Here is a 26,362-nt window from a genome sequence, read left to right on the forward strand (position 1 = left end):
TACCGCCCTTCAATTTTCTGTCACTGCTCTTCATCTTTGCTCATTTGCATAAGGTTGAACTCTGCTTATCTTCGTCTCTTCTCTAGAATTTTTACCTTTGGCTGTTACTGCATAGTAATTGTCTTTAATATCTGTACTTTCACGATCTGGCTAAGCATGTCCAATATTCTTTAATCAAATGCTAATATTCAAATAAGAGTGTTGCTAGCTTACTTCATTTTATGGTTGGTGGTTAAACAATATTGTTTCAGCGTTTTTATGGGCCATAAATCCAGTCCTGTTTCTGTTCTGCTAACAATGCTCCAGCATCAGCATTTCAGTTCAGTTCTTCATTTACTTTCTTTTCAGATTAAACATACATGTGTAATTTTTCATGATTTTTCATTGCACTTGTTTTTGCAAATATTTTTGCATATAAGCTATTCGCTAAAGGTAGAAAAAAAAAAAAAGGAGACGTGCAGTGATACTGAAAACAAAACAGGCAAAAAAAACGTTTTTTTTTAATTGTTGTGTCTGCTGTCCCAGTGGAAATTTTTGTGTTTTGGGTGGCTGTGTGTGACTAACTTAATGGGAACAGTTTCCAGGATGAGGGCAGCCAGAGGCTTGTTTGGGAAGTGGGCCCTTCGTTGGTTTCCTAATTGGTGGGAGTGCAGTGAAATGGCCAGCTTTATTGGTCTGTTTGGCTGCATTTTTTCCAGTGAAATACACTTAAGAGAGTGGGCAATGGGGCCCTAAGGTCACAGTTACACAGGAATCATTTCAATAGCAAAATGCTTGTATATTCAGACCCACACACAGAGAAACATTCACTTGAATGTAATAGAGGCTGATTTGTTATGTCTTCACTGGAGAAAAGCTATGGTCTCCTTCTGGCAGTGCAATTCATAATATTCAGAAATGTCCTTGTGAGATAGAGGCTGGCATGCTGGTGCTGCTGACCAGCTTTTAAACCCATGTGCCCTTCCATGTTTCCCTCTTTAGTCTCCATTTGCATATAGATTTCAGACTGAAAGCATTGCAGTGTTTTAGTCTTTAATGGGCAGAAATCTGCTCTAAAAAAATCAAAAAACATTTAAAAATAATCAGTGTTAATCTGATTTCTCCTGAGCTGCATGTGACCTCTGTGGTGTATTGAACAATAAAGCTCTGCTTATGCTATAAATGACACTAGTGCATTAATGGGATGTGTCTTTCAAGCCAAGGACAAGTGCTTTATCTGAACCAGAAATGGAACCTGAAACTTTTTTTAATCTGAAGAGCGTTCTCTTTCAAGCAAGCAGAAAGTGAGGTAAACTTTTCCATAGAGGCCATTGCTTTAGGCAAACTGAGTCAAAATGCCAAACTTTAATGTCTGGAGCTGTTCTCTAACCTGTGAAACACTTTCCATACAATATGTTCCTCTTATGTGGGGGAAGAAAATCTTTCATGGCTTACTGTCTTATCAGTTGTGCACACGCTCAAATTCAGACTCATCTTAAAAGGCCAGCTGCAGCCAAAGACACCTTCGCCTCCCCCAATTTTCCACTGAAGATTGATTCACATGGATTAAACGATGCTGGTGTGCTTTCAAAAAAGACTTGTAAAAATAGACCACACAGAGGAGATGCCCTGTGTGCCTGGCATCCATGACGCCCATCAACGCAATGACCTTTCTTCTTAACATGCCCGTTGTGCCATCGTATCCCATCCTTCTCTGCCCTCTCATTCCCCTCTGTTGCTCCTCTCTCCTGTCTCTAACTGGTGACAGTGTATTCTGATAGCTGTCTGGAGTTGTCAGGCTTGTTCCTCCTGCTCTCTAACAGGCTGTTAAGAATGACACTTCAGTACATTGAGCTCTGGCAGCTTCAGAGTTCAGCATTACCACTTTTTTCCCCATTTGTCCTTGTGTCAAAGTAACTCATGTAGGTTTGAATCAGGGTAATGACCTCTATTCAGCGCCTCCTTTTCTCATTCTCCACTGACTGATTTCACCTTTTATACAGTGTACCTGCATAGCTGACATTATTATTCAGTTGAGTTTGCAATTGCTGAGCATATCAGCGGGGGTCAATGGGGAAAGGACATTTCTGCAAGATAATTGTTGATGGAAGCGTTTGCAATTAGGACAACTGATCCTCTCATTATTGGATAATCTCAATAACAACTTTGCTACATTTAAGTATTCCTTTCACCCTTGATGCTGTCCTACTGGGGATATAAAAAAACACATTTCCTGCTTTTTTTTTTTTTTTTTATTGTGTAATCGCTGAAATCCTTTTATTTCACTGGATTTTCATTTCCTAGCTGAGAGGTGTTTGATGACATTAAGAGGATAAAACCAGGGTTCCCACAGTGACCTAAAAAAAAATGCAGAACCCCAGTGATGCCATCTTATTGAGATTTAATTACAACCACAAGCTTTGTAGTTCTCACACACGGCATTTAGCTAATTCATTTTGTTTACAGACTTTTGCTTCATTCAGCCTGTAATCATATTGACTGTCCATGATTTTTGGCTCCAGATAGTTGCTCAGATAAAGGCTTCAGGGAGCTGCAGTTTTCATTATCAACACAGAATAGCCAGATGGAGAAGGACTTGTGGAAAGCGTAACTGCGGTCTATTCTGTCACCAAATTTCCCACATTGCTGGGTTGCTGCAGCGCTCTGCCTTTCCGCATGCTCTGCTTAAAATCCCATGTGGTGCTCTAGCTGTGCAGAAGGAGGACACTGAGAGCAGATTATCTCATTTTCCTATATCCTCTATACAGTCACACTAAAAAAAAAAAAAAAATGTAAATACACTGCAGGCTGTGAAAAACCCACATCTTTGTAGCTTTTACCGGATGGCCATTTGAGTTCGTATGGAGTGGTTTTAAGTGAATAGCGACATCACTTTTAACAGACCCGCATGTACAACTAAACAGCAACACATAATGACACATCTGGCCAGCTGTTACAGGAGCCAAACTGTGGTCAGTGCCCTCACTTAATTCGCAAATGCTCGATTACGCCACTGTGTAGATCCTCTAATTTTGGTTCACTTGACTCATTTCCGCAAATGTTAATTATATTCTGTCATACTGTATAACATACAATAAAAACATTACGAGCTCTATTTTCCTGTAGTTCAAACTGTAAACACAGGAACACAGATGTTAGAAGAGATTAATGAAGAGCCCAGATAACATGAGATTATAGTTCCAGGTAAGTTTGTTGTCATGAACTTTTAGCCACATGCTATATTGTGTATTTGGCTTAAGCTGCAACATCAAAGGGTTTAAAAAAGTGTTGTAATGTATAAGTGCCAAAAACAGCAGGCCATCCAGTGAAAAATGTCAGTGTCAGTGCTATAACGTTAAGTGGCATGAACGTAGAGTTTCCACTTTAAAAAAAAAAAAATGTGCACATTGGAAATATAAATACTTCTGGTCAAAACTAGCAGTTAACACCAAAGGGTGACACTCCCCCCCCCCCCCCCCCCCCCCCCCCCAGGTCTGAATAATATAGGCTGCCAAAAGCTGCAGTTCCTCAAATGGCCACTTGAAGCTGATGATATTAGTAATCAAGTCTCCAGTTTTGATGAGTAAAATTCTGGTATTTTATTAGTATTTTATTAGTTTGGTTAGCATTACTAGTTAATGCCCTCTCATCCAAATGTGATCACTTCTTGCTCCAAAATTTGATCTATTGTGTGTGTAAAACGCTCGGATACCAATATGCCTCGTGCCAGATAATAGGTTGATAACTTCAAATAAGATATAGTTTTTAATAATTTAACTAAAATTCCTGGTAAGGTTTAACATTTCCCGAACTGAACTATTCTCTAAACTGTCTGCGTCATCCTCACTGAGAATATTAAATGTCTCTCATGAGTAAACATTGATTGATCCAGGAGTCACTTCTTTCAGAAAGAAATTAATTAAGCTCAGGGTCTAATCCTTCATTGATTAACTGATTTAAAAATAAATAAATAAGCTGTTTTGGCAGTGCATCAGTAGCATTATAATGCCCAGCCTGTTCCTTGGTCTTTCTCAGCTGCCAGCACGTTCGTGGGCAAGACACTGAAAGGTGAAGGGCTAAAGACAGAGCAGAATGGACGCAGAGGAGACAGAGAGAGGGGGAGAGGGAGAGCAAAGATGACAGCTGGAGACCTCAAAAGAAAGGCAGCAGAAAGAAGAGATGGCAGAGTAAATTGCCTGACCATTGCTCAAAGCTGAATTTATCCTTTTTAAAAACAGCTAAATGAAGTGAATGCAGCAAAGCACCTTTCTGTGAACCTGAAGCAACTGTTAAATCTGTGTACATTGGAACACATGCTGCATGAAAATGCTCCAGTCGTAGTGTCTGTTCATTAAGTGACTCCTCTGCTCTGCTTGTGATATACAGACTGTAAAATAGAAACAGATGCTCTGTGTTTTCTGCAGACCCTGTTCATATGGTCAGTGCTATCAGACCTCTAAATGAGTAGCATGCAATAATGTGGTATTTGGTTTGCTATTCTACCTCTGTCTGAATGTCTGAACATCATGTCTGGCTTTTTGTATAATATATTTCCAGCTGAGATGTGCGTTTTAATGAGCACATTAGAGTTTCCAGCAGGAACATAAAGCGCACACAAGAAAGGATGCAGAAATTAAAACACACACACACACACACACAAAAAACTGTGGAGACAACTGAAGTAGAATGGTGCATGAAATACAAATATATCTTTTACCACCTTATTAAATAATGCATTCTTTTTATTTTCCTCTTCCTGCCTATCTTAATGTCAATCACAGAGGCACAGGCAGTTAATCAATATTCATGCTGCTTCCTGGAAAGGTTATGTACAGGACTGCTGCTGTGTGAACGTTGTTTTCCTGCCTCCTGGAGGCCACACACTGTTTTAAATTATACCGACAGGTTAGTAAGGCTCTGCCCAGGTTTGCAGAAAATCTCATGGGCATAGCAGTTGGCCCACGACCTTGTCCTTTTTCTCCAGTCTGTTCTGCCAATGACTGTATTTTAGAAGAGCATCTTTAGTATTGTGGTATAGCACCACAGACAGCATTGCTGCTCCAGGAGCAGCAGGAGCACAAAGCTAAAAGAAAATGGAGGTTCTTTTACAATACATTGAATAAAACATGGTTGGCTATACTCCTTAAAATGCAGATAAATAATGCAGGGGCCTAATTTCCTCAACTATTATGCTCATTTCCAGCTCTGTATTTTCACTGGTCTCTATTAAAGTAGCTTTGTGTGAGTCACAGTTCAGAATAATCCTTGCATGCTAGGTTAATACCAACTGTTTCAGTCCAGGATACTCTCACAAGAGAGATTCTTAATCTCAAGAGTTTCACATCATGGTTAAATGAAAAATGATAAATATCATCCCTAGGCACAGGTCATCCACTATTAAAAAACCGCTGTTTTAGCTCCTTTTCCTTTAAGTCCACCCTCCCTTCAAGCCAGCTTTCTTCTGATTGGCTACCCCTCACAAGGAGAGGGTTTGAAAAGCAGGTGTGGCTGCTGTGTCCACAGCCAGAGCTGTGTGTCTGAGATGATATTAAGGACATCCCATGTCACGGACACTCTGTAGAGACAAGAGTAGGAAAAAAAATGTTGGAAAACACAGATGAGCTTTTGGCTCCTAGGGAGTCTGATTACTTCCTCATTACCTCATTACTTCCTAATTTTGTCATTTAAAACTTGTGCCATTTTAAATTTGAGAATCCACCAGTGTCACAGTATACACCAATCAGGCAGAACACAATGCCTGATATTTTGTTGATCCCCCTTTTGCTACCAAAACAGCCCTCACCCGTCGAGGCATGGACTCCTCTAAACCCCTGAAGGTGGTATCTGCACCAAGATGTTAGCAACAGATTCTTTAAGTCCTGTAAGCTGTGAGGTGGGGCCTCCAATGGACTGGACTTTTTTGTCCAGTATATCCCACAGATGCTTGATTGGATTGAGATCTGGGGAATTTGGAAGCCAAGTCAACACCTCAAACTTGTTATTGTGCTCCTCAAACCATTCCTGAACAGTTTTTGCTTTGTGGCAGGGTGCATTATTGTACTGAAAGTGGGCACAGCCATCGGGGAATACCATTTCCATGAAAGGGTGTATATGGTCTACAACAATGCTTAGGTAGGTGGTACGTATCAAAGTAAGATCCACATGGATGGCAGGACCCAAGGTTTCCCAGCAGAACATTGCCCAAAGCATCACATTGCCTCTGCTGGCTTATCTTCTTTCCACAGTGCATCCTGGTGCCAGGTGTAAGCAATGCACATGCATCCAGCCATCCACGTGATGTAAAAGAAAATATGATTCTTCAAACAAGGTCACCTTCTTCCATTGTTCCATGATCCAGTTCTGATGTTCATGTGCCCATTGTTGGCACTTTTGATGGTAGACAGGGGTCAGCATGGGCACTCTGATTGTTCTGTAGCTATGCAGCCCCATACACAACAAACTGCAATGTACTGTGTGCTCTGACATCTTTCTATTAGAACCAGCATGAGCTTTTTTTGAGCTACAGCAGATTGTCTGTTAGATCAGACCTCATGGGCCAGCAAAGGCTGGCCCATGAGGCCACATCAGTGAGCCACGGCCACCCATGACCCTGTCACTGGTTCACCACTGTTCCTTCCTTGGACCACTTTTGATAAATACTCACCACTGCAGACTGGGAACACCCCACAAGAGCTGCAATTTTGGAGATACTCTGATTCTAGCCATCACAATTTGGCCCTTGTCAAACTCGCTCAAATCCTTATGCTTGCCCTGGAGTCCTGCATCTCCTCTGGATTTTCACGCCTTAGAAAATCTACCCTGCAAACTTTGACTAATGAAAAGCTCAGACGGGATCAAGTGATTAGTGTAAAGTATGCTCAGGTGCATGTCTGATGGGCGGGGGGCTCAAAAACAGAAAGGAGAGAGGACACAAGAAGGTTGTTGATTCTCAAATTCACATGTTTTTCTCTTTTTGTTTATTTTGGCTAAAAAAAAGGGCTTTTGATTGAACAGTAACACATCATCTGCATAAAGACACATTATTGACGATTGTGTTCGAAGACACATTGGAGTTGCTGGTGGCTTAATGCTTTTTCTCAGTTAGGGGAAAGAATGGAAAACTGTTTAGATTGCTTAATAACTAAATAAGGCAAAAAAAAAGAAAAAAAAGAAAGCAGGTTGGTTCTGAACAAAATAAGCCATCTTGTTTTTCTCTCAGGTAGACCTCACACCTTGGGGGCTTTAACCTTATGTATATCAGGCACTTTGATCCAACCCTGGAGCCGAAAACAATCTAATTTTTCATCTTTTTCCTCTTTCATTAACAAGATATCTCACTCTGCAAGTTTTCAGAGGAGTATATGGTTTGTTTGATGTGCTGTAATAGCCACCCCCCACCTTTCTTTCTTCTTCTGTAGCTTCTACAGCAACTTCAACAGAAGCTGAACCAATTCATTAGAAAGCACAGAAAGTCAATTATGATAATAGTTTCCCTTTGCTGGGGGAGGTAGAAAGTCAGCAAAACCAACTAATTTTATTGCACTTCTTCTACATACCATTATATATATTTTATTTAGACTGCATTTAGATGTGCAAATTGGTCTTCTGAAGTACAGAGGGCAAACTGGGTCGAGAGAAGCCCGTTTAAGCATTGAAGCACTGGTTCCAAAGCTTCAGCAGAGAGTTGAGCAAAGCGATGATGGAGGAAGGGTAAACCTAGCGTCAGGAGACCACAGGAATCCCTCTTACTTATTCATGCAGCAGCTGAGCATCAGGGAATCTCCCAGCCTCATTATGAAATGAGTATTTGCAGAAGCTCACACAACAGTGGAGCTCTTGCTTGAAAGCCTCTGCTTATCCACTCCACTCTCCTTCTTATTCATCTCCTTTTTAGATCAGATCACTCCAGGGAAGCAATGTCATGCTTCATTCATCGAGACGCCTCTCCCTCTGTCCTAAATCCATCTGTCTTTTTTTAAAGGGAACGCTTGACTATAAAAAGTTTGTTTCACTGGCATGGAACAAAGCAGATGTCTCAGCTGTAGACTGCATTTACTGGTCAGCTTTTTTTGTGCCAGCATGACTGACAAACTGAGAAATTAAAGCTCTGCAGGATATATAAAACATACAACCGCAATTCTAAATAATGTGGGATGCTGTGTACAATGTAAATAAAAACAAAATGCAATGATTTGAAAATCTCATAAGAACAGATAGAAAACATGAAACGTTTATGCTGAGAAAAATATCCCATTGGCTCATTTTGAATTGGATGGCAACAACATGTCTCAAAAAAGGTCATGTTTACCACTGTGTAGCATACCCTCTTTTTTTAACAACAGTCCATAAACATCTAGGAACGGAGGAGACCAGTTGACTTTTTATCTTGTCTGATATAGGTCTCTTCTTTGCCATATTTTTCATTTCATGATGTGCCAAATGTTTTCAGTTGGTGGAAGTTCTGAACTCCAGGCAGGCTTGTTCAGCACCCGGACTCTTCTACTATAAATCTATGCTGTTGTAATAGATCTTGTATATGGTTTAGCAATGTCTTCCTGAAATATTTTGTTAAAAAAGGGTTGTCTGGATGGAAACATATATTGGTCTAAAACCTGTTCGTACCTTTCAGCACTTCCAATTCCATAGGCACTAATGCACCCCAGTATCATCATAGAAGCAGGCTTTGAACGGAGTGCTGATAACAAGCTCAAATGGTTTCTCTCCTCTTTAGTTCAGAGGACAACGGCATCCTTGTTTTCCAAAAATAAATTCAATTTTTGATTTGTCTGACCACAGAACAATTTTCCACTTTTCCTCAGTTCGTTTTAAATGAGCTTTGGCCCAGATAAGTTGGTGGCATTTTTGGGTCATGTTCATATACGGCTCCTTCTTTGCATGATAGAACTGTAAATTGCATTTGTGGTTGGCACAGTGAACTGTGCTCACAGACAGTAGTTTCTGGAGGTGTTCCCACTAATTATTGACATAATCATGCCTGTTTTTATTGCAGTGCTGTGTGAGAGCCTGAAGATGAGATATTCAAGGTTTTCACAATTTTACATTTAAGGAATATTATTGTAAAATTATCCCACAATTTGTTGAAGTAGTTTTTTGTAAATTGGTGACTCTCGGATGGGCTTATTCCAGTGCTTGGTTGGATTGAAATCTGGGTCAAAGATCTGGGCTCTTGGTTGCATTCTTGAGCCATTCAAGGGGCTGTTTTTGTTTTTGGTCTGCAGCAAAGTCTAAGTGGATGGTATGTGTCAAAGTAATATCCACGACTGGCAGAACCAATGCTTTCCTAGAGAAAATTTTCTCTCTGAGGTGATTGATGTTATTCTCTTCACATGTCAATTTTTTAGTGTTCTGACTGATCAGTGGCTGTATCCTTTAAGTGCACATTCAGTATGTCTTTTGAAGACTGATATTTTAAAAGGAGACCGATATACCCATTCCAAAGGAAGCCAGAGGCAGCATCTTCAACCAATTAACTGCAAAACACAAGTTCAGCTGACTATGCCTATGGCTATTACTGTCATGATTTCAGAAAAAAAGCCACAGTTTCCAGGTAAAACTTCTGCTTCATATTTAAGGAAAAGTCAATAGGTGTATCTGTCGCTGTCATCATTAAAACTACTTTTAAGCCAGGCTAGGAAATGGGGCACAGCAGGAGTGACAAATACCAAATGGTCATGGGATTTAGCAAACAGTCAGTGATAGTCACTTTCATTGTACGCTACACATAGATGCTACTCGAGCATACAGCTTCATTTGAAGGTGATTTCACCACTGCTTTGCTGCAATTTCATTTCCTCCAGTATTTCCTTCACTTGAAAGCTTTCCCCGATGCACCACCTCATTTAAGAAATGCAGACTGCTCCTACAAACGAAAGAGTGGGTCTCTGAAACCTATTTGTAGTTCTCCCTCATATGACGCCAGCTCATAGCTGCGTTGCACTTCCAGATTCCTTCCCCGAGTCCAGATGGAGATAAAAATGAGCCAGGCCTTCTCACTGGAGCTCAGTAGCCACCATTAAATTGACTGGGTTGACCCCATGGCATTAAATTAAGGAGCTGAGGCCCATTGAACAGCCCAGCTGATAGAGGCAGAGGATAATAAATCCAGTGGGGGGAAGCTAAGAAGGAGGGAGGAGAGGATGGATGTGGCAGACTATGCAGCCTCAGGGACACTCCAGATCCCTTTATTAGAATAGCTATTTTCACCCTCCCTTTTCACAGCCAGTCCACTCATTGAGCAGAAGCATCAACATGCGCACACACTAAAAAACTCTGTCGTGTCCGGTGTGTGCTCTCTCTCTTTGCTCCTCCATAATCTAGGAAATAGAGCCAATGACATGTGCAGCATGGAGTTACATTTGCACAGAAAACTCTCCAGCTTCTGCTCTCAGACCTGAAGCTCGTTATTCATATTGAAGACAAGTTAAAAAAAAGAAAATGCAGAATATTGCACTTTTGTTGGGGGCTATTTCCCACTGCTGATTCTGTGTTGTCAAAGCATAATTAATAAATCATTATGTGCCATAGGCTTTAAATGTGTGGATTTTTTTTTCCATTCACAAAATATTACAACTCAAACAAATAAAATTCAATTGAACAAATCACAAAACAGGGGTTTGTGTGTTTAGTTTAATTATTCTGAAGGGCTTTGGGGAAGGAAACATTATGGTGATTTGTTTTGTGAAGACTGCTCCAAAGGCACGGGTATACAAAAGCCTAATCATGTACTAGTATGCATACAGGATGTTAGTGTGGATTTGTTTCCTTGAACTGTAAATATGTCTTTGTTTGTCTTCCCATATGAGTGACAGTAGCATGAAAAAGCACAAGGACAAGCAGGCGGGACTGCAAGATAAACCACAAAGTTGGCAGAGTTTCATGCAATCCAGTGCAACACTGGTGCAAAGGGAGCGCTTTTCTGAGGGCTTTTCATAACCCTCTCCGTTATGAATTACTGCTTATGTAATCATCTGCTCTCTGCTAAGGTCTGCCTGGCTGCCCTTCAAGCATTCACACTGGCCTGTGCATCAAGGAATAAGAAAAGGCCTGGAAAATGATGTGGCGACAGATCTGAAAACCACAAGCATCCACCGCTGTCAAGCACACAAGGCGCTGCTAAGATGCTGCATAACAGTGCTGCTCAAACTGTTCCATAGCTTCAATGCAGCCTACACAAAGAGAGAGAAACCTTTGAAAAGCCAATTATTTGCTTTAAATAAATAAAAATATGACAGCAAATTTGTATTTAAAGTGCACAAAAACAGACAACCACAGTCCTGCGTGTGCGCTTCTCTTTCAGTGGATAATAAAGTCATTCTTTTCTTAATTGATCTTTAAGGTTATGCATATTGAATTGTTTTGGCTTAAACTCAAAATTATAATCCTGCTGTGATTGTAGTAAAAGTTAACCCTGCCAGTTTTATTGCCATCTGTTCATTTTTACTCAGTGTCATGTTTCCCTTCTCTTTCTCAGGATTTTGAAGACGCAGTCGCTCGAATGGTATTACAATAATGTGAAGAGTCGCTTCAAGAGGTTCGGCAGCGCCAAGGTTTTGAAGACTCTGTACAGAAAGCACATCATTGAAAGAGGAGCATTCTCTGATCTCCCAGGTAACGTCATTCCTCTCGCTTTCTTTTTTTTTTTTTTTAAATCAGCCATGCATAGCGCATATTATGATGCTATTCTTTTGCCATGTATTTTTACCCTGTAATTATTGCCTTCAGCATCATTTTGATTGCAGATACTGTCTTTGGCAGCGTCTGTATCTTGCTGTGATTAAAGAAGTTTCACTGGTTTGGCTGGAAAGACAATAAAAAAAAAATAGAGGTTCTTGGTTTTGGCTAGACATTAAGATTAAACACAGCCAAGCTCACTTGGTTGCTCATTAGTCTGCTTTGTTAAACGGTCACTCACTTTGTTTCTCACGTTTTGCTGTGTCGTGTAGTGGGTTGCCTAATTACTTTGTCACTGGCAACAAAGATTTTGTCACAGACATGCACATCTCCAGATCAGTGTTTTGATGTGAAACTCGCCGCTATTTATTCTTTGTTTTGTTGTTGTTTTCGTTGTTGTTGTTTGGAGGAATTTCAGTTTCTTGAACGTTAGTTTTTGAAAATACTTTTGTGCAAGTGTGCGAGTCACTGCTGCTGCTCACGAGTGTTACAGCTGGTAATGGTCACGGTTAAATTACCCTGCGGATAAATCCTGCCTCTTAATCTCAGGTTCAGGCCACTTTGCTTCTTGTATATGAACGCAGATTTTCCTTTCCAGCCTTCCTCTGCTCCACATGATATCGTTTTGACTGGGCTGCGCCATGATCGTCTGCCCCCGTGGCTGAGAACAAGGCATTATTTCATATCCTGGTACATGGGATTAAATGGATGAAAAGAACACAGGGGATAAATCAAGCGCGATTAGATGAGCTTGAGATGTTTAGGGAATACATCAAGTTTATTTTGTCGGGAATTTCTAAAGTGATTTGCTAGGCACAATGAATATCAGTCACAAGGAATTATATCTACAGTCATGTAACTCAAAAAGTAGAGGAGGACTTAAGCTACAATGTAACAGTCCGCAATACAAAATATATTAGTTAATACTGTAGCGTTGTTGTAATTTACTTTGCATAGGATAGGCTTAATTCTGCATACCAAAGGCCTAAAAATGTATTATCCAGAGCAATGATTATGTCTAATAACATGGCAACAGTTCAGTTTAGCAAGGCAGCTAAAAATACAAAAATGCATGGCAAGTGAAGTCATTAATAGCGACCAGTAAATACACAAAGCAATAAAATGTGGGTTATTAAAGCCGAAGCACTAAGCATTGATGTTACTGTTCTGATTTTACATCTATACTCTGTGCATCAATCATAATCTTAAGAAATCAAAACTTGCTCAGTGGCTTACAGACATTTTTTGATATTTTACAGTGCATTTTGATCTTTTACACAGTGGGCTGTCCTTCTGGGAGAAGTAGAAGGCTTTCACAGAACAATCATGATTTTTGTTGTGACTGTAGCTTCTATTTTGGTATGTGAGTGGACAAAATGATCATCCTTGTAAACCTCTAGTTTTTTTTTTTGATTTCCTCTCCACTTCTCTCCCCTGTAATCATCGATCCTCCATTCTGCTTGTGCTGGGTCTTTACTCTCTCCTCTCCTCTCCTCCATCTGGGGAGGAGGAGGGATTATGTGACTCCGCTCATGGACTCCCAGCTTGCATGAGCCCAATAGATTACACTGCTTCCAATTCTCAAATACCCACTCACACCCACTCCCAATAACTGGCTAGCTGACTGCCCATATGATTATGGATATACTGTGACATGTGTAGGCCTTTCAAGTTCTGTGTGTGTATCTGAATATTAGTGGCTTGTACAGGAGAGCCATAGATTTCCTCACTGTCAGAGATTACTTCCTGAGTTATTTTTTTTTTCATTTTATGTGTTTATTTTGTGTTTATATAAAATATCTTGTCACTCCTATGTCAAAAGGGCTTTTTTTTTTTTTTTTTTAATGCAGAAGTCAAGGCTAAAGCTGAAGAAAGTAAGTTGGCTTTTACTTTATGAAAATTTCTTCTTTATTGGAGCTAATAATTAGATGTGTCAAGTGCTTTGACAAGTTATTAAAAGAAACAGATTAACGTGATTTATATCAAAACTATTTTTCTTTAACTTGAGCAGAATAATAAGATATTAGTTCAGCAAGTAAATCAGCAATAGATTGCAGGGGGAGTGGGGGGGAACTCAATTATAAAGATGTTGCTCATTAACAAGCTGATGTTGCACCATCTCATTTGGTCTGTTTTGCTTCGAGAAAAATAACTTTTATTATCTAGCCCAGAAACTCTACCAGAATATTAATAATCTCTCTTCTTCATGCATACAGACGAGCGGCTGTGCAAATTTAAAACGGTCTCATAAACCATCCCCTATTTCACTATATGTGAAATATAGGCTGCTTTCATAGCAAAGAATGTTAAATATTTTATCACCAAGGGGCCGCTGGAAGCGAAATCGATTCCATAAGAGTGTGAAATGCCAGCCGACATGACAGTCGGTGGGAGTGATGTGACTCTTCTACTTCTATCATGTCCCCAAAGAGCAAGTGTGACCTTCTCCTAGGGGACAAAGAGACGGTCGCACGAGGAACAGAACATGCTCTTTGTACTTTCACGTCCATCTTCTCCTGTTGAAGGCAGTGATACTCCTTTGTGGAGGTCCTCGGCGTCTGTGTGCACGCAGGAGGACGTGAGTGTTGCTCTGCGTGATCGGTGTGGCGCCTGGGGACTTTTCCCATTAAGAATGGATGAAGCGTTGGTGACCACATTCTCTGAAGACGAACAAATCGCATATCAGTGAAGACAGAAGACTTGAAGGGAATCATCCATCCGTCTATTCTCTTTGCTTTTCTCAGAATTGATCCAAGTACCTCATTAAGTGGCTCGGCAGATGCCAAGCACTGATCCGAGTGTCTATTAAATTAGTAATTAATGCCTTTGATAGCAGCATAGGATCAAATTAAACAAATGTGTGCAGCGGTTGTGTTTAATTGTGCATTAGTCTCTCTTAAACATCTTAATATTAAACTCTTAGCCTGCAGAGCTAACATATCAGCAAAGTGTTAGATGTGTTCTTCCATCCCCTCTAGCGTGAGCATGCTCACTCGGTGTTAGGATAAAAACTGCCGCCATTAACTTTGATCATCATCAATCCCTGACATCATCGTTCATCAAGAGAACCCTGGTGTGAAGTTATTGAGATTTCGGGGTGTTAGTAATCAACTTTTCCTTACCTTTCCCACCTAGAACCAGGCTAGATGTTTCCCTCTGTTCCAGTCATAATGCTAATAACCTTCCATCTCCTGGTTGTATACAGTAAAGATGCTTTTCATCTAATTCATGGCAAGATAATACACTCCCTTTGTTAGGTACACCTTGCTAGTACTAGGCTGGACCCTCTTAATTCTTTGTGGCACAGATTTAACAAGCTGCTGGAAACATTCCTCAGAGATTTTGGTTCATACTGACATGATAGCATCACACAGTTGCTGTGGATTGGTCAGCTGCACATTGGATTGAGATCTGCTGACTGTGGAGGTCATTTGAGTGCAGTGAGCTCACTGTCATGTTCAAGAAACCAGTTTTTGAGATCATTTGAGCTTTGTGACATGATGCGTTATCCTGCGGGAAGAAGCCATCGGAAAGTACAGATAAGTGGATGCACTGTGGTCATAAAGGGTGGGACATGATCAGCGATCACCTTTCTTCCCCATTCTGGTGCTCAGTTTGAACTTCTGGAGGTTATCTAGACCATGTCTACATGCCTAAATGCACCAAGCTGCTGTTGAGCATTCAAACAAGTGTACCTAACAAAGCAGTTGCTGAGTGTAGATAAATATTGTTCCACATTCGTATTGTTTGCTGCGGCTGTGCATCTCCCTAAAATCTATTTCTGTTTTGTTTCCACTGTGGTAAACAGGTATAAGTGCAACAGCCAACCCCTGATATTGGCTGCTGGCAATTTTTATAACAGATTAGCTTTGGATTAAATATCTCCATCACAATGTAATGTTTATAGATCTCTCCCTGCCTCTCCGGTCTCATTTTATGGTGTAGCATCATAAAATTCACCATGAAACGCAACACAGTGAGTTGGTTATAAAAGATCAAGGGCAGGAATGGTGGATTTTTATTTTTTTATTTTTATTTTATTTGGACACTTAAATCTCATTCATTTCAAATGGGGGGATTACTGATGTCCTACTTTTCTCTTGCCTTTTGTGTTTGCTGTCACATCCCTTCAAGCGTCTGGGAGGCTTACCTATCCAGGAAGGTGACAGTGACTTGAGAAATCCTCAAGCATAGTATCACCTTCAGTTCTCTGTGGTGAGAAAATTGAGAGAGAGGAGCAGCAGTGAAAATGGAGCATGTGTAAACCTGATGTAACTGCAAATGTTTGATGTGTAGCTGCAAACATTTGTGCAAATCTTTTTCTTTTCATTTCTTCTCATTGTTTTCAGTGCGATGCAGGGCAGCAGATCTCCTTATGGATTCAAAAATTAAATCTATCTGGACGTTTTTACACGTTCACATATTTGGAAAAAAATCCTTTCACACATTCGAACATGGTGATACACAGCTACAATGCAGCTATGATGCCACAATAATACAGATTTTGTTTCCATACAAACAGCTGATTGCTTTCAAATCCAAATTTATTTTGGCTCAGCTTTTATTTTATATACTTATAAGGCAATTTCTTTCAAATGCTACTGAACAAGGTCACATATTTCCACTGTGGGGACTGAGTGGAGACACAAATGCTGAGTGTAGCGAAGGTAAATCAATACAAAATTAAGGACAGGTATTGTTTCATAACCATCATTATATGCATTTTTTCTGGGACATAAGCAGAGAACATTGTGCACTCTTGTGGTCTGATCCATTTCTGTGCACTGAGTGAATACGGTCTCAACCTTTGGTACTGAACTACTGTGCAGTAGGTTGGATGTAGCTGATCCAGTGAGTCACTGATGGCACAATGTGAACCGTGACCTTGGGTCTGTCTTTGTGCAGTTCTGCCAAAATAGCGCTGCAGAAGCAGAGTGTATGACCTCCTGAATCATTTGGTCTTTTATAAGAGATTTGTACTCATTTGAGACTTTCTTTTCCACCGTGCAAGATAAAGCAGTTGTACAGTATCAGACGCTCATGGACATCATTTATTATCATTTGTGGGATCCTTTTCTTTCTCTGGGCTCTTTGAGCTGAAAGCTTGGTGACTCAGACTGCAGTCGCTGTGTGCAAAGATCGGAGGGCAAAATGTTAAATGGGAGCCCAGAGGTACTCATGTTCAAAGCAAACAACTGCAGGGCTTGGACCTTAGTGGTGTCAACAAGTCTACTGAGTCTGCTGGCACTCATTTACATGCAGTATGGGGTTTTTTTGTGTGTGTGTGTGTGTGTTTAGATGCACTGAAAACTTCAGTGAATGGATTTGATGCTACCTTGTAGGTTTTATATTGTTCATCATCCCACTCTTCTTTTCAGCTAATCCTAGACTGGTTTCTAAGTTCTTAAGATTTTCTGCCGTAGTGTTTGTTTTATGTTTTTGTTTCGTGCGGTGTTTTGTGTGGGATTAACATTTTCTTCTTCTCCCAAATGAACATTTTCGAGCACTTCAGGCTGCGTTCTCGGGTCATTAAACAGCATTGTTCGTGACCTGCTCCACGCATTAGAAAGATTAGTCCAATCGACTGCTTGCGTTAAGTCATCAAGTCAGCCCTTTCAAGTAATTATGGTCTGCAGGTGGCTTTGGCTGCTTTTTAGAAGTGGAAAAAAATGAAAATGTGAACACTGCTGTTAATTAGTGGAAACATTTTGCTCCCTCGTTCTACTTCGCCTCCACCATTTGAACTTTAAAGGCCATGTTTGCCCTGATACTAATTAATTTCTTAACATGCATGTACCCACACGCTTCTCATTGCTAGAGGCGCCACCTGGATGAAGTTATTTAATTAGACACCCTGCATTATGTGTCTTACATTTCTTTTCATGATAGATTTAAATAACTGACAGCATCTTGAAAAAAGGTGATTAAAACTGCAAACTGTCCTAAATTAAAGAGATAAATAAACCTATTGTAGGTTGGATTACTTACCTTTACCACCTAGCCTGTCATGATGTAAACAGACACTCTGTCAATTAAGCCATTGTTCTGTGGACTTTGTTTATGAGACTGTACGTGCTGCCAGATGCTGCATAGTAATTGAAAGGAAACGGCCTAGACTCTCCACCCTCCTCCTCCTCCTGCTGCTGCTGCTGGCACTTCAGGAATGCTCTAAGTGGAGCTTTATTGGTTCATTTATTTATGCACTCTCACTCTCTTCCTTTTGTTCTTTCTGTCTCTCCACATAGCCTCTCTTTATGACACTCTATTCATTTCAATCAACATAACCCAAATTGTTTATGAGAGCATGCAGTTTCGCTTGCTTTTGTATTCAATCTTTTTATTCCGATACAGCAGAGAATTTGGATTTCTTCTGCACAGAGTGGTCCTATTAAACTATATTATTCAATATGTGTACACTGGTTTAGTCTAGTAAGCAAGCGTAGCTATCCTGTGGTGGAAATCCTGAAGCCAGCATGCTCACAGTGGCAAGTGGGAAATATATTATTGACTATTTTTACAGTCTTACTTTAGTGTGTTTGCTCATAAATCAGTCATCGGTCATAAATGGCTATCAGCATTTTAGCATGGTAACATTTCAGTCAGCAGTCTCTGGGGTCAACATCAAAAATGCAACATCATCAGGAGGGTCTCCAGCTCACGCTGCTCACATGGGACACTTGCTCTCAGCCTCTGGTTTATTCTCACACTGCCATTGATAAGACTCACTGAATGTCTCCTCATTTGGCTGCATTAATCCAGCTTTTGGAGCTGAAGATGCTTTGTGAATGCTGCGGCCTCACAGTCTTTCTGTGTGGACTCTGCATCCCCCTCCATTTGTCAGCGTGCGTTTCCACACACACTGCAAAGATATCAATTATAGAGTAAGCTGCTCTCAATCAGTCAGTTATAAAAGGCAATAAAAAACATTTCAGGACACAAGTTCTGTCTGTGCATCTGCAATTTGAAGCGCATGTGTAGTTAAGTGGTAGTACACAGTATGCAGGTGTTTTAGGAATGTTTAGCAGGGTTGGTTCAAGTTGGTTCATTCTGAAGAGCTCACTGAATTTGAGTGTTGTGCTGTAATAGGATGCCACCATTGTGGCAGTCAGTTCATAAAATCTCTTCCCCTCTATATATTCCACAAGCAACTGTAAGCAGTATTTTTGCAAACTTCCTTACTTTAGCACAAAAACTGCACCATACCAGGCCTGCGGTGCTTGTTCGCTTCGCTCATGCTCAGACGCGAGTGCCTGATTTTTACTCAGGAGCGGGCTGTGTTTACCCGTTTCATCGTTTATTGCTGGAAATTATCCAGACAACTATAAATAAATATATATAATAATTGTGTGATGCAAGGTTACTAGGGAAATGGCTTACAACCATCAGTGACACAACATAACTAATTTTTCTGCAGTGTCCAAACCTGCTCAGTCATGCTCATTATGTCAGAAGTAGTGATTTGTGAATGAGTGTACAAAAGAAGTGATTTCATACGCAGCCTGTTATTTAGTGTCTCAGAGCACAAAATGGCAATAAAACATCTCCAAGGGTTCAAAGGGATTTTAAGTGGCAAACGTACATAATCATGTTTTCATTGTTTCAGAGGTCATTACACTGACTTACACTTGTTTCCAGGACACTTACTCCAATGCTAAAAATAACTACTAGCAAGCCTAACGTTAAACGTTAACCCCAACCATTTAAACAACCTTAAAATTTAATGATTTGCAGTATGGGGTGGATTTGTCCCCATAAAGAAGACACAGCACTATAATGTGACAATGTAAACACATTAAATCCCAGGTAATACCTGGACCACGCACACACACACACACACACTGACTTTGTATCATCTCTGTTATCATGGATATCAGTGCCATTCTGAGCAAACTCATGACTCTGTTGTGTCTTATTACCCAGTAGCCACAAAGCTGCTTTTCATATTTGACTCACAGATTGAAAACAAGAAAAACAATGATGTGGTATCCCCCTTCAGCAGTCATCGTCATCGTATAAGTGCTGTAAAGCTTAGTGTTATGAACAATTTCACCACATCTAATTATGTTTGGTGTCTGAAATATCAGAAGTGTCGATGTTCTTTAGATAAACCAGAGATACACTTTATGCTAAAAATATCATTGTGCTTTTCCTTTAAACTCTTTTTCAGCATCTTTCAGCTCATTGTTTTGGTTTCACCGCTCTTCCCGACCCAATTCCAAGCCGACGCAGCAGCTCTATGAAACGAGCTTTTGAAAAATTAATGTAGGTTAAAAATTCTAGCATGCACCACCCAGCCATCAGCCATTGCGGAAAAATGTTACCAACTTTGCGAGTGAGCTGAGTAGAACATTACAAATGGAGTAAGACAGATATATTCTTCAGGTGGTGAGCAGAATATTAAATAAGCAACTGTTTTGCCAACACATTTGGTATATTTTACTTTGTTATGTGATAAGTCAATTTACAGTGTTTACAGCTTGTTGCGAGTGCAAGCACTTTTTGTTAGATTTGTAAAGTGCCTGTCAGTGATGTGTAACAGACGACGTGCTCCAGGCTGCTTCCATTAAGGTTAAGAGGAATTTTTATCCTCTGTGTGTATGTGCAGTTTTACCCACCTTCTTGTCAGTAAGTGTGTGTGTGTGTGTGTATGTATGTGTGTGTGTGTGTGTGTGTGTGTGTGTGTGTGTGTGTGTGTGTATGTATGTGTGTGATTCTTGTGAGGCGTCTCACTTTCTGTGACAGCAGTCTTTTTGTGTCTACATTGTCCTGAGCAGCTGCAGGTAATTTCCCCACCTATTGTCCCCTTCCACACTGCCAGAAACTATAATTCAGCTCTAACCAAGCGAGAACACCGCAGCTCAGTTGAACTCTGCTTGAGTCACAGTGAGACGGCTTTGGAGGAGGGAGTAATGTGTGGCACGAGTCATGGTTTGGGGACTTGTTATACCATACTGCAACTGGGAGAACTGGACTCGTAGGTGGGGGTACAGGGGGCAGCATGAGATCTAATAAAACCCCTCAAAGTGGAGCGAGGCAAATGCAACTTTAAAGTGTGTAGAGACGCATCAAACATTGTCTTTTCTGGATGTTTAGGGTTTCTGGCTTACAGACTCTGCACTGTAATGTTGCAGAGCTCTGACAAACAGCAGTTCATCTCGCAGTAGAGCTGAAAAAGTGCAGCATGTCTGACAGCTGGCTGTGTTACTGCTGCTCTCGTGGGAAAAAGGAGAAAATGCTGTTTCTGTAATTTTGATGGATTTGTTTTTTGTTTATTTGGCTTTCTTCTTTCATCCATGGGACTCATTAAGCCCGCGCTAAAAAAAACATTTTACAAGATGTATTGCTGCTCCTTGCAAAATATACATATTTAGGGAGATATCAAGCTTTCATCCAATGGAAACACTACAGCGTGAAAGAGTGATGGCTCTGTAACGGTCGGCCGTTTTCTTGGCAGTGCTGCAGTTAGCTATGGCAGAGATCAGTGGCAGACTTGCACCAAACCACCGGGCACATTCTGCTGCTTCTGTGTATTTAGTCAGTGACAGCAGCCCGTCCAACAGGAGCAGCAGCGGGGCTAGATTAACAGCAGAAGCTAGGAGATGGGCCAAGAGTGGGAATCATGGAATTTAGTTTTGCTTGTGGGTTTTGTTAGCAGCAGGGGCTGAAGTGTTGGGACAAAGCCTAGGCTTTGAGTAGAAGTTGTTTTTTTGTTTTGGCTCTGGATGCTAAATGGAAACAAGCTGAAGTGAAAACCAAAGATGGAAAAGGAGCTGGGATGCTCCTGTGTGTTGTTTGGATTCATGTTGGAGATGGACTTCTGTCAGAGTTGGAAATATACCTGGAGAGCACTCCAGTGCCGCCTGACAGTTTGTCTTCTTAATAAGCTGCATGTCCATGTGCACCTGCTTCATTTTTTTTTTTTTTTTTTTACAGCTGGATTGATGTGAAGGCCACAATAAATGGAAACCGCAGGAGAGATACCTAAGAGGAGTTAATGGGCCACTGAGGGAATATGTGGTTTTAAAGGTGTGCTCGTAGTAACCACTACTCTTTCTTTGGGCTTGCACAGCTTTTTAAGTACACCTGTCAAAAAAAAAAAAAAGTCAAAATTTCCATCTTCAGTTACAGGAATGTCCCTTTGCTGTAACTCTAGATTTTTGGAGTAGGCTCAAAAAAGATACCTACACAAATATGATACAGACTCATAAGAGATTTCGACCTGAAAGCATAAAACACACTTCAAAATACTCCACCACCGCACTGTGCTGCTCTGAGAAGATGTCCTTGGTGAGCAACAGCATGTGATTGGTTTGAAAGGTGAAGGGAATTATCCGATGAATTGTCATTTTCTTTCAACTGTCATCTTGTTTTTGTTTGGTTTTTTTTCTTTTTTTAATTCACAATTGGGAAAGGCACCAAGTCGAAGAAACAAAACAATACAATTGACAAGATGAAATAATAGAGTTGGGATTACAGATGACTAAAGTACAAAAAGATGTCTTAGTGGCATTGTGTGCAGTGTAACCTACTTTTAACGTGGCAACAGGACAAAAAAAAAAAAAAAAATGTATGCAGCTATGCTATTATATGGCGTGATATGCAGAATATTTGCATTTCTGCGACAGGCACCATTTGAAAGCTCTTATCTGACGGCTTCGTTTCACGCCCTCTGTGTTCCAGAAAGCAGCGTTCACGAGGGAAGCAACGACAACGATGGCAGCATCTGTGGCAGTGACTCCGCCTTCTACAAACAGAGCGAAGGTGAGAGATGCAGTGATGGAAGGGCAGCATTTTGTGGCACTGCAGATGAGTAATTTCAGCCATGGTTAGAATCAACACTATCTTTAACACTTTATAGTTTTTTCTTCCCTGATATGTATTGATTTTTTTTTTTGTTCCCCACCACTTATCCCCTTTTCTATTTTCCTTAAAAGATTTTCTGTCAATTTCTCATTAGTTGCTGCATTCAAAAACCGTTTTGCCAAGGGGCATATATGTAGGGGCGGGGGCACACCTTGCAACTTGCAGGTTATGTATATCCACTGTATGCAAATGCCAGTAAACCTGCTCACATGCTTAAGTGCACATAAATAAAACTCTAGCATTTCTTGTGCATGCGTATTGTAATTGCACACACACTTTCATAAACAGATAAATATGCCAACCAGATCTGCAAGTGACAATAAACCCAATTTCATTTGTTTACTAGTAATTATGTGCTGTTTGTGCAGTGATCAAGATCTGCCATTTAGATAATGTCTGCTACTAAAAGCCCCACCAAAAAAAACAAAAAAGTGTGTGTGTGTGTGTGTGTGTGTGTGTGTGTGTGTGTGTGTGTGTGTGTGTGTGTGTGTGTGTGTGTGTTGGGGGGGAATGCCGCCCTTTGGTGATGATTTAAAGCAAGGGTAAAATAATCATAGTATGAGTCACATTAAGAGTTGCTGTGCACATTTTCTGGACACATTAAATAAAATCATGCAAAAGGACATTTGTATTTAAGCTCCCCGGCAACATCAGCACTAAGTTAACTGGAAAAAAAAAATCTCTCTCACAGACTTTGCCTTCTTAACTGTGTCTTTATTGTCAAACCTACCCTACAAATGTCATTGTGATTGTTTCCACATTAGTACGACACTGTCTTGGCTCAGCGGCGTGCAGCACAATTCCTCGTGGGACCTCTGTTATCTTTACATTCCCTTCACCATCACACTCCTCTCCTTGAAATGCCCCCTCTCACTCGCTCACTCCGTCTATCTGTCTGTCTATATTTGGCTTTGGTGATTTCAGTGGTTAGGTTTTTACTTATAATTTTCTTGCTAAATATCTAATATCCTCCGTGAGCCATTTTTCACCTCCATTGCTGCTGCAGTCGCTGATCTTGCTGGTGAGCAGGCCAAAGTGAAACAGACAACTCATAGTTTGTTTTTCAGTTTCAACATTTTATGCTAGCACCAATAACCAGTCACACTAAAACATGAGACAGTCTTACTGAAAAAGGTAAATAAATAAAAGATTTTCCACTTACCACTAAATTGTTGGGATTGTGTCATCAGTTTGTAAATATGTTGGAAATTCCATAGCAATTAATAAAATATTCATTGAGATGCACTATATGGACAAAAGTATTGGGCCACACCTCTTCAATCTTTGAATTTGGGTGCTTTCAGTCCCGTTGCCACAGCCATGCTGCGCAGTCTGCCTTTACAAACATTTGTGAAAGAATGGGGCGTTGTGAAGAGCTCACTGAATTCGAGCTTGGTACGTGTAAAGTCAGCTTGCGAAATTTCTTCCCAAATGTAAGCGGTATTATTGCAAAGAAGAAGTGTTTAGGAACCACAGTGACAGATCCTTTAAAGTTACAGAGCGGGGTCGCAGAGTGCTGAGGCCCATCGTAAAAGTCACCAACACTCTGCTGACCCAGTAACTGCAGAGCTCCAAACCTCCTCTGGCATTAACATCAGCATAAAGACTGTGCACCAGGAGCCTTATGACATGGGTTCCCACACCCGGCAGCTCCTGTTGGTGTAATGTGTAGGTGGCCCAGTACTTTTGTCCATGTATTGTATTTCATTGTGGAGTGGAGTGTTGGATCAATGTCACCGTCCACAGAATCTTGCTGCTAGCAGCGCTAAACCTAGTGCTTGCAGTCTGCAGGAACCAAGCTCTCTTTCACAAGGTTCAGAGGGAAGGCTGAGGGAAATCTGTATACATGTACATTTTGTTTCTTGTGTGCTCTATGTGTTGTGATACCAGGACACAGTATGGCAGAGACACTCACAGTCGCCCTGCGTGTTGCTGAAGAGGCTATAGAGGAGGCCATTGCTAAGGCCGAGGAGTTCAGTGACAGCTTGGTGAGACATCCCTCTGTTCCCCTTCTTCCTCTCACTCTCTTCTCATCTGCACACCCCCCCCTTCAGAGCTTTTGTATTGCCTTCCTGCTCTTCATTCCCATATTTTTTATCCCCTATTTCCCTGTCATGGCTTCTTACTTCTCCTTTCCTCTTGCCTCCCTGTTGGTCTCAATATCAGTGGGATACAGTCATGGGTTTTGGCAAAGACCTTTGCACAGACTCTCTCCTGGTAATTCACATTCACTTTGAACTGTGTGTGTGTGTGTGTGTGTGTGTGTGTGTGTAGGAGAAGCAGAATGAGGCTCGGTATCTTCAGGACCACAAAGAGGAGCTCATAGAAGAACTTGCCACAACCATTGTACAAAAAGTAGGTATTGCGTTACTGCAGGTTTATTCTTCTCTTTTATGTGGAAGCATTAAGTGTAGTTTAAACTGTTCAAAATAAAACAATGTAATGCATCAGGCCATGCCGTTCCTCTCTTCCCCCTTTACAAGTGGTCTGACTAAATCATTACGCTTTTTACTGCATAATTCCAAACCAAAGCCGTTGCATTGATGTAACATTTTAGTGAGATGTGACACAGGAAATCATTTTCAAACGAGAAAGAGCAGAAGGTCTTTGAAAATGATAATTTAGAGTGTCAGAATCTGCATAAATTACTTTAAAATTCAAATGACAACTGCTTTAATTTTGCTCGTATCATCTAATTTGCATGCACATAGAGAGTGGGGACGAGGTCTGCAGTTGTTTGATTGCCTTTCAGTTTCAACTAAAATGTGTTGGCCATCAGTTCATTGGAATTGAAATGCTTTGAGGATTTCAGTGCATAATGTTTCATTTAAATGAAAATTAAACCATTGCTTTAAAATTATTAATGGCTAAATATAAAATGCTGTTGTAAGATTGCATTGCTGTTTCCCAATCTGCATTTATTTTTCTAATTCATCCTTTAAATACAGCTTGCTGCACGCTTTTATGCACAGCCTTTGTCACGTTCCCTCTCCTCATCATCTTCTTCTTCCCTTCCTTTTTTTCCCTCCCTCAGATCATCCAGAGGAGGAAGCGTTCAGAGATGCAGACAGAGTATGACTTTGTCTGGCCTCTGTCTCAGTCTCTGATCCAGCCCAGTGAGCTGCCCTCTCCTTCTCAGCCTCACACTTCATCACAAGGACCGCAAGACCCCCTCAAAACCTCCTGCTCTCTCTGGGTGAGTCCCTGTGCCAGCCTAAACTGTTGGAACACATGAAGCAATTCACACTTCCATATTTAGCCATCTCTGCATAAAGGGGATTTACTCACTTTTAGAGATGGCCTCAAGTAGACCTTTGAGAAACTGCAGTTTTTGCTGTGGTTTTCAGCCTTAGGAGGTCACTGCTTGCTGCGAACTGCTGAGCCTTGACCAGAAGTGTTTGTGCACTGCAGTGTTTTTTTGAGCAAACATGTACTTTTTTTTTTTTTAATCATGCTTCATTTCATAGCATAAAGAGGACAGTTTTCCCCTCTGTTTTTTGTGGGCCTGTTTTTGTGTTGTCTCACTAGATCTGTCAGCTTTAAACACAAGAATGTTGTTTGGCACAAAATCTTTGTAACTTTTCAGTAGCCCGACTCACATACCACTCTGTATGTGGCGATGATGAGTTCTTTTTTTTGACTTGTGTAACCCAAGAGTGTCTAGCTTTTGTTGTGACTTTGCTGTCAGGTTTGTTTCATTTAATGTTCATTTAATGTGAGGGAAAAGTCTTTTAGGGAAAAGATGATACAATAAGGCAACAACAAGCCCTCACACAGGAACACATACGCAAATCAATAGTACACACACACCTGGCACGGGTTCGTACTA

General features: G+C 40.7%; 1 protein-coding gene across 1 annotated transcript in view; it reads left to right on the plus strand.

The window, feature by feature from the left end:
• Positions 1–26,362, plus strand: part of myripb (myosin VIIA and Rab interacting protein b) — a 59,961-nt gene that overhangs the window by 17,837 nt on the left and 15,762 nt on the right. The window contains exons 2-6 of the mRNA XM_030755991.1: positions 11,471–11,607; positions 22,351–22,431; positions 24,424–24,521; positions 24,808–24,888; positions 25,568–25,729. Of these exons, the coding sequence (XP_030611851.1) occupies positions 11,471–11,607; positions 22,351–22,431; positions 24,424–24,521; positions 24,808–24,888; positions 25,568–25,729 (559 nt within the window). The remainder of the gene's footprint in view (positions 1–11,470; positions 11,608–22,350; positions 22,432–24,423; positions 24,522–24,807; positions 24,889–25,567; positions 25,730–26,362) is intronic.

This window comes from Archocentrus centrarchus, chromosome 20 (assembly GCF_007364275.1).
Source record: "Archocentrus centrarchus isolate MPI-CPG fArcCen1 chromosome 20, fArcCen1, whole genome shotgun sequence".
In the NCBI taxonomy this organism is placed as follows: Eukaryota; Metazoa; Chordata; class Actinopteri; order Cichliformes; family Cichlidae; genus Archocentrus; species Archocentrus centrarchus.